We start from the raw sequence: 13954 nt of genomic DNA, 5'->3' as shown, positions 1-13954 counted from the left end.
CTTTCAAAGCAATATATGCTTAATGCCTTTTAAAAAACCCTAATATAATGTGAAAAGGCCAAAGTTTGCAATGCCAGGAAGTAGTTATAAACTACTTCATATGTTTGAAATAAAAAGTACTTTAGTATTATTATTAAAAAAACCCCTATTGGTAGAGTTTTTTATAGGAAAAAAATACATATCTTTAAAAGCCAAAATGACCAGTGAAATTGGGTTGTACATCATTTTCTGGGAAAAAGGAAAAACAGCTTAGACAGGTATAATTTATCATTTTTCTGATTTAATACCAAAGAAATATATTAAAATAATAAAAAGAATCCTGAAATCCTCAAAATTTGTAGTGATAAATAGCCCTCCCTGTCTTTATTGCATTATGCCTACTAACAGAAATATTGCATGGTGGATTTTGCCAGACAAGAACGATTATTTTCCAATAAAAAGTTGCATATTAAATTCCAGCACAAAAGTGGGTGTCTAATACTTTTGAAATCTTTTATGCTTTGCCAGGGAACACAATTTTAAACTTAACTAATACAACATCATGGTGAAGTGAACCAGCATTAAAGCAATCTTTGTACAACCCCACCCATCTAAGCAGAAAAGCTACTGTTCTCTGAATTTTTGTTTGAAGTATTTCCATTGAAAAGTAACTGAAAAAATTTTTGGCATTTATGTTTTTAGTTAATCTCTCTTTTTACTAGTCTTTAAATGTGTCACATTGATGTATATTTATTAAGTCAACGCTGCTTTACATCCTGACTATGCACAGGGGCCTGAAACTGCTCCTGCAACAGTTAGCAAGTTTCTGCAAAGAAAAAACCCCACAATTTCATCACAATTCTACTCTTTAGAACTTAGGTTATTAAATATCTATGTTTTCACCCTTTCTAGGTCCTAGGTATTATTATATCTATTTCACAAGCAGAAACTCATTTACTGCAAATATAATTTGAGTAATTTGAAAACTAAAACTATCCAGACATTTCAGCCTTGGAAAAATATTTTGCACCAACAGATTATACTGACCCTCATTCTGAGAGCTACCATGTGAATGCATGCCTTTGAAAGCCTCCAGAAGATAAGATAAAGTGCTAGATGCTTGTTGGCTTTAGCAGTAATATGAGCCTGGTTATTTCAGCAAGTATACATACAGAAATAAACAAGCAAGCACTTTAAGCTAGATGCACCATGTTAAATTTCTTGGTTATTTTGCAAGTGTTTTGAACCCTACTGAAGCAATAAGTATATAGTATAAAAGAGGAGAGAGCTCATTACTCTCTTCATATATCTTATTAATGAAATAAATGTCTCCCCTTCTGTTTTGTCAAATTCCTTAGCAATGTTTCACTTTCAAGTCCTTTCCAGTCCTATTTCTGTGATGCCATGAGAACATAAACACATGCATATTTAAAATATCAAGTTAGCAGCTTAATGGTATTTCAAGTAAACATATAGAAGTACACATTGTATGATTTTCATTAAACAAAATTCACTTATGGAATGTGGAAGCCCACAGTCATCTTTCAACCCAAGGAAATATATTAAACAACTTCTTATATGATTAGAGTTCCAGGGAGAAATAAAATGATACCAATTGTCATACTCCAGGTGCCTTCCCCTCTGCTTGTCTAACAATCTCCTCTAGAAAATTACTGAAAAGTTGTTTCTATTTTAAAATAGCGAAGGATTTAAATATTGAATGTTTTCATGAGCTCTGGTGCTGGTTTATTATCTGTCATATACTTTTAAATATTGTGTCACATGAAAAACAGCTACTACTTTTTAAAAAACCTTCTTGCATTCTTCTCCAACTTATGATAAGTGAATATTAGCATAAGATACAAAAGTTTTGCAACAGATAGCAAGTCAGCATCCATGATTTGGGTAAGAGCTTCATAAAAATACCTGAACCCAGACAAAAATCCACATGCAAAGTCATTGCTGTTCTATCAGTTGTAATGATGACACTGACAGAGCAAGGAACTTCGAATCAGACAATGGTAAAACGTGTTTAAAATCTAACTCATGCTTCATATCTTAAGTTGACTCATCTTCAAAGTAGAATCAGTTTTGTTATCAACTGCTAACAGAACCAATCTTGTTCTCAATATTGTTGAGCTCATCAATGGTATTGACTTCAAGATTAGGAAAGGGATAGATGACCATAAGCAACTAGATATGTGATTTCTCTATTGTTGATAAGAAATAGGTGGAAATGAGCACACCTTCTAAAAACTATGCAGAGAAAAAAGACAAACCAAGATGAATAAATAGTTAATATCCTAATTGATTTTAAAATGTGACATAGGAAACAACAAAAGTATCATATTCACTTCTATGTTATTATTTTCAAATAATATGTTATGCCATACACAATAAAAAGGATATCCAACAGAAAGGTCATTTAGAAACTGAAGAGTTCTTGAAATCACGGGCTCACATCTTCCCCGATATTTCAGATTTGTAACGCTAGAAAAAACAAAAGAGAGAGATTTCATAACACATTTACCTCTTTTTGAGAAGTGCAGTGCAAAAGCTCAAGAGTAGTAGCGCATTATATTATGAATGTATTTGTGATATGTCTTAGGATTTTTCTATTTATGAGACAGAAAATGCTACAAAAACATGTAACGTCTTTTTCCCAAACAAGGTGTTCAAAAATTTTTGTAATACTGTAACAAATATTTTCATTAAAAAACCCCCCATCATCTGTCATAATGAAATAAATTAACTAAAGCATACCCTTACCTCTATCTTACTCACTTTTCAATACAGTATCTGACCACTTCTGTAGTATTAATCTGCCCACAAGAACAAATTGCTATACATTCCCTAGAAAAATTTCCATAGGAGAAACGGGGCATAGAAAAATTAAGGGCCAATTCACAGAGCTATTAATATACTCAGTTCCCAGTGAAACTCTACCTTGCAGTTCTTGTACTAATCCTTATTTTTCCCCTACAGGATACTGCATTTCTCTACTTAGAAGTACTCTCAGACATAGGCATTTAGGAAGTATACTCTAATTCATGAACCAATGCATGAATTATGATATAGGATAACACTGGAGCTATCAATCCTTGGGAAACACCACATTTTTGACAGCAAACTCTTATAGTTAGCCTTTCAGTGATATCATGCAGCCAATACCAGGCGATGATGACTTGCTCTACTATCTTCCAATAGGTTATGCATGAGACACGGATCACAGTGCCAGGACCCTCTACAGCTGCTTCTCTACTGTGTGCGGCTCACTGCAAAGACACCTAAGTGATGTGGGATGGAATCTGCTGTGTTCACTTACAAGATTTATTAGGAGGCGAAGAGGTGGCATTAACCTTCAGATGAAAGGGGTAAATTGAAGCCAGTAAGGTAGAAGAATATAATTTTTTTCAAACAAGGAGTGGTTACAACAATGTTAAGAGTCACTGATCTTGCTCTCTGTCATTTCCTAGCTTTCTTATGGGAATGTCATGTAGGCCGATGCTAACAATTTTACCAAAGTCCAAATGTCTGATACATGCTGTTTCTGTTGTGAACTCCAGCCAGTAAGTCCAAGAAGAAATTACGCTGCCCCACCCCAAGTAGCTTAAATGCATTTATCATTTAATTATATACTGACTATCAGTAACTTTTTCTAGTAGCCCTTTGAGAATCCAAGTTGGGCTGATCAGCCTATAACAAGTTGCTTCTTCTTAGTTTCCTTTTTTTAAGGCAAGTAGCGTGCCCTACTTCTCTGGGACATCCACCATCACCCTCAATTGCTCAAAAACCCAAAAGTAAGTTGAATGCCCCCTTCCTCCAGACAGGGGGATAATGCTGCATGACAGATTCACAGCAGAGTTTTTGGCATTGGATTCATCTGGAGAAATACTAACAGGCCATGACAGCCTTTTGAAACATAGCTCATTCAAATAAAAAGGCAGCAGGACTTCCTGGCTCAGAAGCCCTGCACATATTCCTGATCGTGGCATCAAATTGCTAGGGTGTACCACAAACTGCCAGGTGATCAAAAATAAGCAATTTCAGATTTGTACGCCTCAGTGTCCTTGTCTGTAGAATATGCATAATGATTCTGACTTTAAGCTGTCAGATCTATTGATGAAAGAGGTATAATCAGTACCCGCTATTTATACTGTGAGGCAACAGGATTCCAATTTTGGAAATAGAGAACTTGAAGAAGAGATGTTAAATGCCTTAAAATCAGCACCGATTATTGCTTTTACGTATTCAGAGGCTAAGGAATGTACTACACCACATAAACTAAATCTTTTTCAGGAAGTTATAAACTCAAGAAATGCATCTAACTGTTTAGTATTATTTGCTCAGGAAAAGGCAAATAACAATGCAATTACCAAAGCAGTATTCCTCAATTTAGATTTACAAACAAACATTGATTTACTTTATAAAATCTCTATGAAGAACTACAGAGGTTCAGATAACCTTAAAGAAATAGCCCAATCTAGCAAGTCCATAATTCACAGTATATCCCTACTATGGGGAGTTCTGGAGATGTTTATAGTTGCACTAAATCCTTAACAAGTATATACCATACAAAGCAATAAAAATGAATTTGGATTACCCAGATTTGACATCAATATCAAAATCATAAAAAGGCTATTTTGCAAAAGAGCAAAATCTTTTGTCCTTCAGTAGCCAGATGTAAGACATCTAAAGAAAAGCAAGAAGTCACAGTGACAGCTTGAAGAGAAAATTAAAACTGTGTAAGGAAGGCTCTCCATCCAACATTCAGGGTACTTTTGTATATGTCTGTTCTTTCAGTTCCTGGTTGTATTTGGATGCTGAAAGATGGAGTAATAATATAAAAGCTAGAAAGTACTCGTGAGTGAACAGACACGGAAAAATTTCAATTATAATTGCAGCAATTCCCATTTCTGCCTTATCAATATCAGCAAAGATGAAAGACACATAAAATTTAATATTTTAAGAAACATCTACAAAACATTATAAGTATCTGAGAAAATCTGTAAAGATCTAGAGAGGAATCTTGCAATATAAAAAGCAGTTTTCCACTATATAAGGAAGAGACGACAAGGAATGAAAGAGGAGAAAAATTTACAGCACTTGGAGAAATCATGGCAAGACAGCACTTAAATCCAAGTGCTAGTGTCCTTGCCTCCTTCTCTCTCAAGTGGCTTATTGATTTAAAATAAGAACTAAACTAAACAGAGTCAAAGAACTAATCATAAAGTTTCAGAACAGTCATGGAAAGTAAGAGCTTCATCAAAAGCTACACCAATGCCAAATTCATCAAAATATCTATGGTAGATGAGCACTGAACACATTTTAAAGGCAAGTACAAAAAAAGTGGAAGTAAAAAATGGTAGATTATTTCCAATTTTCGTAACAATACCAGTATCAAAATACTGAACTACACACACGCATACAAAAACAAAAGAGCAACAGTAATACTGATCCATGCTGAAGAACTATGAGAATTTAAAAAAATTAAGTGAAACAGCATTAAGAATCCAGTACACTTTCAAATAGTTGCTTTTAGTTTGTGTTTAGTAAGAAGAGTAAAACCTTAGCTTCTAAAAGTGGCACCAAAGAAGTTTCCCAGTTTTACAACCTCCGAACTCCCTAGCTTGCTATGGGACTTCATCTGTCACCACGACTGCTTATTAATGCAGTTCCACCAGCACACCAACCATCTCTTCTCTTAATACAGTGACTGAAAAGTATCATTTTCAGAGGCTTTATATTTTTAACCTAAAATCTAAAAGAGGAAGGATGAATAATGATTATATACCCCAATTTACAATTCTGTGAGGGGAAAGGGTTACCATATCATCCACAGAAGAATCAAAATTCTTCGCATGTATCAAGACATAATGATATTTGGGCAGGGAAAGAATCAAGGCAAAGATATCCACTTCCAGCCTCTTAAATCCATTTTATTACTTCCCCCCCCACCCCCCCAAAAAAAAAATATTCTACTGGCCTTAATTTCCCGTTCTGTCTTCAGTTTATGATTTGGAAAAAGACCTCTTCAGACACATGGACTGTATCACACCACTCTTAAAAGTTCTGTGTGGTGGACAGCAAGGGACAACCCTTCATACAAGACATAGCAGTTCTTAGGGCAGTGGTGGATGGGAAACAATACTGCTGGAGCACGTGAGTGCAATGCCCAGTTTAGGAGAGAGAACTGAAAAACATGCAGTGCAATTTAAAAAAAGAAAATTTTAGAAAAAGAGATAGAATCAAGAATGCAAGGTAGAAAAGCAAAAGCAAAGCGTAGTCAGCATAGAAAAGGGACTGCTGAAGGGCATTCCTGTGATTCCTCAGCTTTATTGTGAGAACATACTTGCCCACTGCATTTCAGAGAAGGGGTTCAAGGCCTCCTGGAAAGAGGCAGGATGCATTCTTTGGGCACTTACAAATGGCTTGTAAGCAATATTGAAGGACCTTGGCTTGGAATGCTAAATGGAGAAGGTACCCACCATCCATGTAACCAAATGGATTTTCTCTCTTTGTCCAGTATACACTCACCCTTCAGCACTCCCTTTTCTATGCTAACTACACCTTGCTCTTGCTTTTCTGCCTTCTATTCCTGATTCTGCTGCCTCCTCTAAAATTTTCTTTTTTAAATTGCACTGCATGTTTTTCAGTTTTTCAGCCTGTCTTCACACTCACTTAACTATCCTCCCAGCTTATCCCTCCTTGAAGCTATTCTACTGTTGCTACGATGCTGAACGCAGCTGAGAAGACTTAAGATGCCTTGCATATTAGAAAGATTTTGCTTGAGAGTAAGTATTTTTTCAGTCAGCCCTTACCCTCCTACATATACACCCTATAAGTTGATGGTCAAAGCAAACAAAGACAGTGGATGCTGAAAGAACTATCCTATAAAATTTCTGCTAAGACTGTGATGAAAATACAGCCATTAACGGATATTCTGACTACATAAAGCTCCATCCCTTAATAAATGTTTTAACAGGTATTCAGTAAAAGGCACATTCATTAACTTCCATTGAAAAGGTGATAAAAGGTCTAGGATCTGATGTGACAGCAGTACTTTAAAACTACAATCAGAAGGTCTAAAGGACACTTATTACGTTGACAAATCTCAAAATATTTCTGTACTTTGAAGAATATCTATTTCATACAGCCTTTAATCCATCAACTGAGCAGTGGCTGCTGCAGCTACTAGGAGCTATGACACAAGTATTTCAAATTCTTTTCTGTTAATAAAGGAACTCACTGAATTTGACCACCAATCTTCCGCGGCAAAGCTGCTACTAATGAATTCAAAAGAGCAGATTAAAGCTACATACATGAAAGTGAACTATTGAAAACAAGAGACGCATGTAAAAAGACAGCTCAATAGCAAATGTGTTCAAAATCTCAGGAAATCAAAGGAAAATGCCATTTATGCATCTAAACATTACTGAGCTCACATCAGACTTCAGGAAACTAGAAACTCCATGTGTCAAGGAATAAGTTATCACAAAAAGAGGTTAAGTCTCTAACAGCAGAACAAAAAAATAGTTACCATGTCCTGGTAGACTATTTGACTGTGTTAAATGCAATTGCTATGTTTATTCCTCACATCAAGTGTAAAATGCTTCCTGCATGCATCCTTCACTGGATTCTTTAATACCAAAGTGGAAGGAAATAACCTGACACTTTCTTTTAATCATCCCACAGTGCTAATGGCAGATTACAACAAGGTACTTTTTCTAACACTTTCTGATTTGAAAGATTGGTTGCCGTCAGCCAGGCAACAATATTCTTTCAAGCATAACTCCTCTATTTCACATAATGCTTGACATTAACAAAACAGAAACTGTACAGTCTCAAACACCATTGTGGAGTTACTATACAAGAATATCACAACTTGAACAAGAAACCGCACACTATAAATCCCCTAACCTTTCCTTTTAACCTAATGTTAAGGAATAATATATGACAAATTTCACCTACTTAAAGAAAAAAAAAAAAAAGAATCTGTAGGGTAAGACAGAACAGTAGACTAGTGGCTTTCTAAAATAACAGTATGGTTAAAAATACTGACTCCATTCACAAGAGAAAAAGGTGAATGGTCTCACACCCATGTATCCTGCCCACTGCTGTCAGGAGTGTACTAAGATTATTCTCAGTAACAGAGCACCAGAAATGCTGCCAGACTGGATTGCCCCATCAGACCACAGTTTTTGGGTTATATATCAGTATATTAAGGTTTCACACCCAGATTTTCTAATTGGCAGGCTACCACTGGGGAGAAGCTCGTTTATTTTAATTGACACAAACATGCATGTGTTTATACAGTGGTTTCACAGCTAACACTTAAAGTTACTGACTGTATTGTCCATTCCAAGCTGTAATATCCATTCTGTAAAATGAAATTGATCTTCAATCAATTAACAATTTGTGTTTTTAGGAAAATGCATTAACCAAGTCATGGTAGCAAAAGACAAGCCATATTTAATACTGTCCGGACAGGTCATGGCTAACCTGGAAACATCAGTAGAGATGTTTCTTTAGTAGGTCAAAGACTACTGAAAGTATTTACAGGTCTTATCAGTCAGATTTAGAAGACACAAAGTAAATGACAGGATGCAGCATCTTCCTCATCACAGAATAAAGAGGTAAGGTATTTGTTTCTCTTTCTCCAGGCACACACAGAACTCATTGTATCCTAGGGACTCCCAGATTTTTTTAGTGGATACTCACAATTTTTCAGAGGGATCGTTTTGTTTTCCTTCAAGAGCAAAACTGATTTCAGATGAAACTCTTTGAGTCAGGAGAAACTATCAAATCTCATGAAGGACATAAGTAATAAAAGACAAAATCCTGGTAGTTTTGCTAGCATCCAAGGAAAGCGGCAGCAGCAGAGGCATGAGAAAAAGTTACCTTCTCCAGAGTAATTTTCTAGGATTATTCTTAAGAGAAAGTATTGTAATGCTTATCTGTCAGAATAACACACCATCTTATTCTACCAAATGCCAGAGATGAGAGCCATAAATAATGGCTCGTCTCCTTCAGTATGAGGCCTTAAAATTGTCCTCTGTGAATCTGTATTTTTAGGAGAGTAAATTTTGCCAGTGTTGACAAAAAGCAAACCAAAAGAGTCTCCCCAAAACAAAGACAGATTAGTTTAACTTGGTGAGTTCCTCTCTGTAAATTACCATGAAGCTCTACAGGCAGTTCCACTGACGTCTGAGTGTGCCAGGAATGAGAAGTGGGGAAGGGTGGGGACTGCTTATGCCAGGCTGGCACTGAACAAGAGTCTATGAAATCTCAGCTTTGTTCTCCCATAAGCCATTTCCAGAGGTGATGCAGGTACTATGGAGGATATATCTAGCTGCAAGTGTTTAGGGGCCTGCAGCACCTCCAGAAAATAAGAAACAGGTGCTTCTGAAAATGGTTATCCCTTACTTCAAATATTTAAAATTTACGGAAGATGTTTTTCTAGCAAAGAGCAAACTTAATGACAACATAAAACTCAAGATTTTTTGTAAATATTCAAGACAAAACAAAATAAATATAGAACAGAATCCAAGCACAAACTCACATTTTTGTCATAAATGTTTCCAGAACATGGTTGTCATCTGTTATTCCTAAGACTTCTGACATTCGGGCATACACCTGGAAATAAACATTTCAACAGCAACTTATTATAGACATTTACAAGTACCAACATTTTCAGTTATTCTAAAACCTTCCCTATTTAGATTTTGCACGAGAAAAGTACAGACACAAATGTCTGTCTATCCAAACGAGCTGAAGCATTTTTAAGAGATGGCTTAGAGATGCCACCATAGTGTTTTGTGAATTTGAGACTGATAGGCTTTTACTTGCCCTTGCATACATTTCTTCCCACAAAGATGATGTACATTTTCATTAAACTCACTTTTTTATTCACAGAACAATAGTCTCTATTAAAAAACTCCATTTTATTATAAAAAATTGCAAAGGGATGGAAAAAAGATTCTGCTGGTCCCTGTCCTCACTGGGATGTGATTCAACACTGTCCTTTAGCTTGCATTTGCACTGTCAGTCATAAAATCTGGTAAATTAGATACTCTTCAGACATTTATTTTTGTGTTCTCAAAGGGAGAACAAAGGCTGTGGCAACCAAATAACTTGTAGTTGTATACTTTTCCCTTTTATTGTAGATCCAAGGCATATGTTACCAGACAAGTTTTCCTGGCACCCCATCTATCAGATCAAACTGCTGTTATGATGCAGTAACAAATGCACAGGACACATCAAGTGTATTTTTCCCTTGCTGCATGATCTTTATCAAATTTTCTGGTAATTTTAGTAGCCTAACATTTAGTTTGGATAAAAACCATTTATTTGGGTTAAATCAACTTCAGAAACAGAAGGTAGACCCATACTGCAAAATTTCTTTACAATCCTCTGCCAACTCACTTTACCCTGAGCTTAAGTAGCTCTGCTATTTGCTTACGACTGGGCTAAACACAGATCTGCCAGTCACTACATTTCATTTCAGTCATTTTAACCTTTTGTGACATTAAAATAAGTATTACGGGTTATACGTAGTTCTTGCGTATGATGCAATCAAGTCCAGTATCAGGTCTGAAGCGAGAGCAGCAGGCAGGGCACAGGCAGCCCGGTTACCCAGTGGTGAACACCTGGTGCCATCTAGCTGCCAATTTTCTTTGCTGACATTACATATTCCACACAGGTATCAATAAAGTTTAGCTAACTCGATACTTCTGTTACTGTACCTAAACTTGCTTGGACCAACTTCCTTTCTGCTAGTGAGGTAATCCCATGACTTTGCTTAAAAACCAAGCCAGCAGTATTCTACTTCTGAGAATGTCAATAATCATAATACAAATAATAAATAATGCAATAAAATCTGTATTTTCATGTCCTAAAGACTTCAGTTTTAAATCTGAGCATAATAAAGCATGAGGAAATAAACTTGCAACTCTAACCAGAAATAGCACCAAGATCAAGGATAACTTAACTTGTAAGTTAACTTATCCTTTTGCAATTAATTCTATGATTGTGATTTATTCTGACAGAATCAATAGCAAAAGTACAATCAAAATATGAAAAAAAACTGTAATAGAGAATACAATCCTTCAAACGTTGCAAAATATTACGTTCATGCTGCAAGTGTAAAGTTATCATTTACAGTAATAAAACAAAATAACAATGATATATTCAAATATAAAAATAAAATCTTTGAATTAAAAAATAACCTGCCTGAATAGTGCACTGCTGAAATGCTATAGCAGCTACAATTTTTAGCAAAGTTTAAGAATTTCTGTATTGGATATGAGGAAAAGAGAAAAAGAGATAGTGAGGAATGTAAACCTGTCAGTAAACACACATTTATGTTAAGAGCTTTCCCTTCCGCCACGAGAAACCAGAGGAAGAAAGGGAATGTGAGCAAGCACATGTAGTAGCATTGTGCTCTGTTGTCAAACCAGGCTCTTCCCACATCAGAGTTTAACAAATAAAATACTAAAACAGCAGTCAGTGTTGACAAAGAGCAGTGCTTTAATCCACAATTATCCTTGTAACTCTTACTACTCCTTTTATCATCCATTAGCTTTGATTCCCATTATCCCATCAAGAACTGTGTCAACGCTTTTGTCCCTGGGGATTTCCCACAACTACTAGGATCTGACAGCCAAGCCTGAGTGCTAAGCAGGATCATTACCTCTTAAATCCACTTATCTGATCCACTGAATAGTAAATTGAAAAGCTCATTAACAGCAACAATCAGATTTGTTTTCACATGTGACAGGGTCATTTCAAGTCAGCATGAATACAGCGCTTGTAATAAAAACTACGGCCCCTTCTGTAATGTGACAAATCGTAAGTTAAAATAAATGTGATATTTTAAACACCTTCAAAATAATTTTCAAAACCAACACAGATTCTTAGCATGTAAAAATAGAAAAGCAATCAACCCCCAACCACAACAATGAAATGTCCTTAAGTCTTTTAAGCACTATAAAAAATTAATGATAAAGCATTTTGGACGTATAATAATAAAACACACTTCAACAACAAAGACTGTGCTACATATTCAAAAGGCGGAGGAAAATGCTGTTGAAAGGCTTCATGAAAGACTGTGGAATCGCATGTGGAAGTGATCTCATCTTCAGCTTGGTTCCCATCAGGAGGCCACGAAGGCAAGGGCAGCATGGGGCCTGGGGGGCTGTGGGACCTCACAGACATGCTGGGTCTCCTCCCTTGGAGACCTCCCCTTCCTTCTTCCAGTAGGAAAAAACCCCAAGGTTTTAGTTCCCTCCAGACACTTCAAGTAAGGAGTGGGATAATTAATTTTCAGCAGGAAACAACCTCTTTAAGACTTCTGGAAATCCTTCACACAATCATTCCCAAATCCTTACAACTGCAGGCTTTATAACTTTCAAAACAAATCCTGCATCAACACGCAATGCTACATGATCATGCCATGATATTACCAAAAATGTAATCTTAATAGTAAAATATCCCATCATCACCATTTCATTCTTACAACAGTTATGAATGTAAGCGCAAAATCCGCAGAAGTGATAATATTAGGTTACAGTGTTTGACGAGCTTCACAGGTCCTAGTCCATACAGAAGGTCCTTAAAGCAAGCTCAGGCTGATACCACCACTACCAACACCCACGTGGCGTTACTGTACTTAAAGGTGACAGCAGTGGTCACAGCAGTGAAGAGAAAGAAGTGACCACCAAAACACCTACAATACTAATCAGTGAACAACATTAAAGCAAGTGTGAAGGCAAAGGATCGAGAGATCTTTTTCTTTTGCCCTGTTTGTACCATTAAAAATACCTCAGTGGGATGAGGATGTTTAAGGAAGACAGCAAGTTCACAAGTGCTGGTGCCAGGGAATTTTTTATGAGCTAGCAGATTTATCAGTGCTTCAAATTACATAACCCTGTACTTCCCAGCTACTTGAACTGTACCTGCTGCATTTCAAAAGAATGAGGAAATAAAATTGTGGAAGCAATGTTTTACAAAGCAAAGCACTTGTATGTAAATACAGTTCAAGAAGATGGAGAAATAATACAGTAATCACACTAGAAGTTTATTTCCCCGACTTCCGTACTCTTTGGCCCTAGATATGTTTTTTTACACTTTGCTTTCATCTTTTGAGGTCTTCTCTTTTTGGTACTATCATTATAACTCTGAAGAAGCTAATTATGTCAATTCTTAAATGTGAAGCAGATTACAGAACTGGGAAGCTCAGAATATGAGTTCCTAAAGGTTGTATGGCTATATAATGACAGTCACAGAAATTCAATAACAGCACTGTATGGAATGTACTCAAACGCACCCCATGAAACAAATTAAAACAGAGCAATGAATCTCTCATACTGTGCAAATAAGAAAACACAAGAAAATGTTGGTTTCTATATGTTTCATAAGGGCTATTATAATGAATTAAGATTTTGGATAATGAATCTTCAGAAAATTACAGTAAAGTTATTACCCGTAGGCACAGCGTAAATGCTCAAGATATTATAACTTCCTTGAAGCTCTCCAGGCCTTGCTGCAGAGAAGTATCACTGCAACATTAAAGTATTTTGTCATGAACATTGAGGTCAAAAGTAGACCTTAACCATATTTACCCCAACCTGACAGAAGCTGAGAGGGGACAGCTGCTACAACCATGCCTGGAGCAGCTGGGCTGGAGCACATGTCAAGGAGAGCACCTCCTTCCCCATGGTCTCTTGGGAGTACAAGCAGCACAAGGGTGACTACAGCAAGTCTCTGAAGCTGCCGCCCCACCTCCCTAACACCCCTAGGCACCATCCACTAAAGCTCCATACTAATCATGAGTTTCTTTCTTGGTGTCGAGTGCCACGACATATCTAGTAATGTTTGCTGCTTTTTAAGACAGAATCAGGTATTTTGAATTTTTAGCACTTAAAAGCTTGTGCTGCTTTTGGTTGGCACAGAGTTAATTTTCTCCACAGTAGCT

At 36.4% G+C, this 13954-nt stretch overlaps 1 protein-coding gene across 1 annotated transcript in view; it reads right to left on the bottom strand.

The window, feature by feature from the left end:
* Positions 1 to 9615, bottom strand: part of LOC104530524 (ran-binding protein 17) — a gene marked incomplete at both ends in the record, with an annotated part of 50391 nt that extends 40776 nt beyond the window's left edge. Inside the window, 2 exons of the mRNA XM_010175126.1 lie at positions 2389 to 2469; positions 9542 to 9615. Coding sequence (XP_010173428.1) covers positions 2389 to 2469; positions 9542 to 9615 — 155 coding nt within the window. The remainder of the gene's footprint in view (positions 1 to 2388; positions 2470 to 9541) is intronic.
* Positions 9616 to 13954: the final 4339 nt, after the last annotated feature.

The sequence above is a fragment of the Antrostomus carolinensis genome, unplaced genomic scaffold (genome assembly GCF_000700745.2).
Source record: "Antrostomus carolinensis isolate BGI_N321 unplaced genomic scaffold, ASM70074v2 scaffold45069, whole genome shotgun sequence".
Lineage (NCBI taxonomy): Eukaryota > Metazoa > Chordata > Aves > Caprimulgiformes > Caprimulgidae > Antrostomus > Antrostomus carolinensis.
This window is presented reverse-complemented; position numbering and strand designations above follow the sequence as displayed.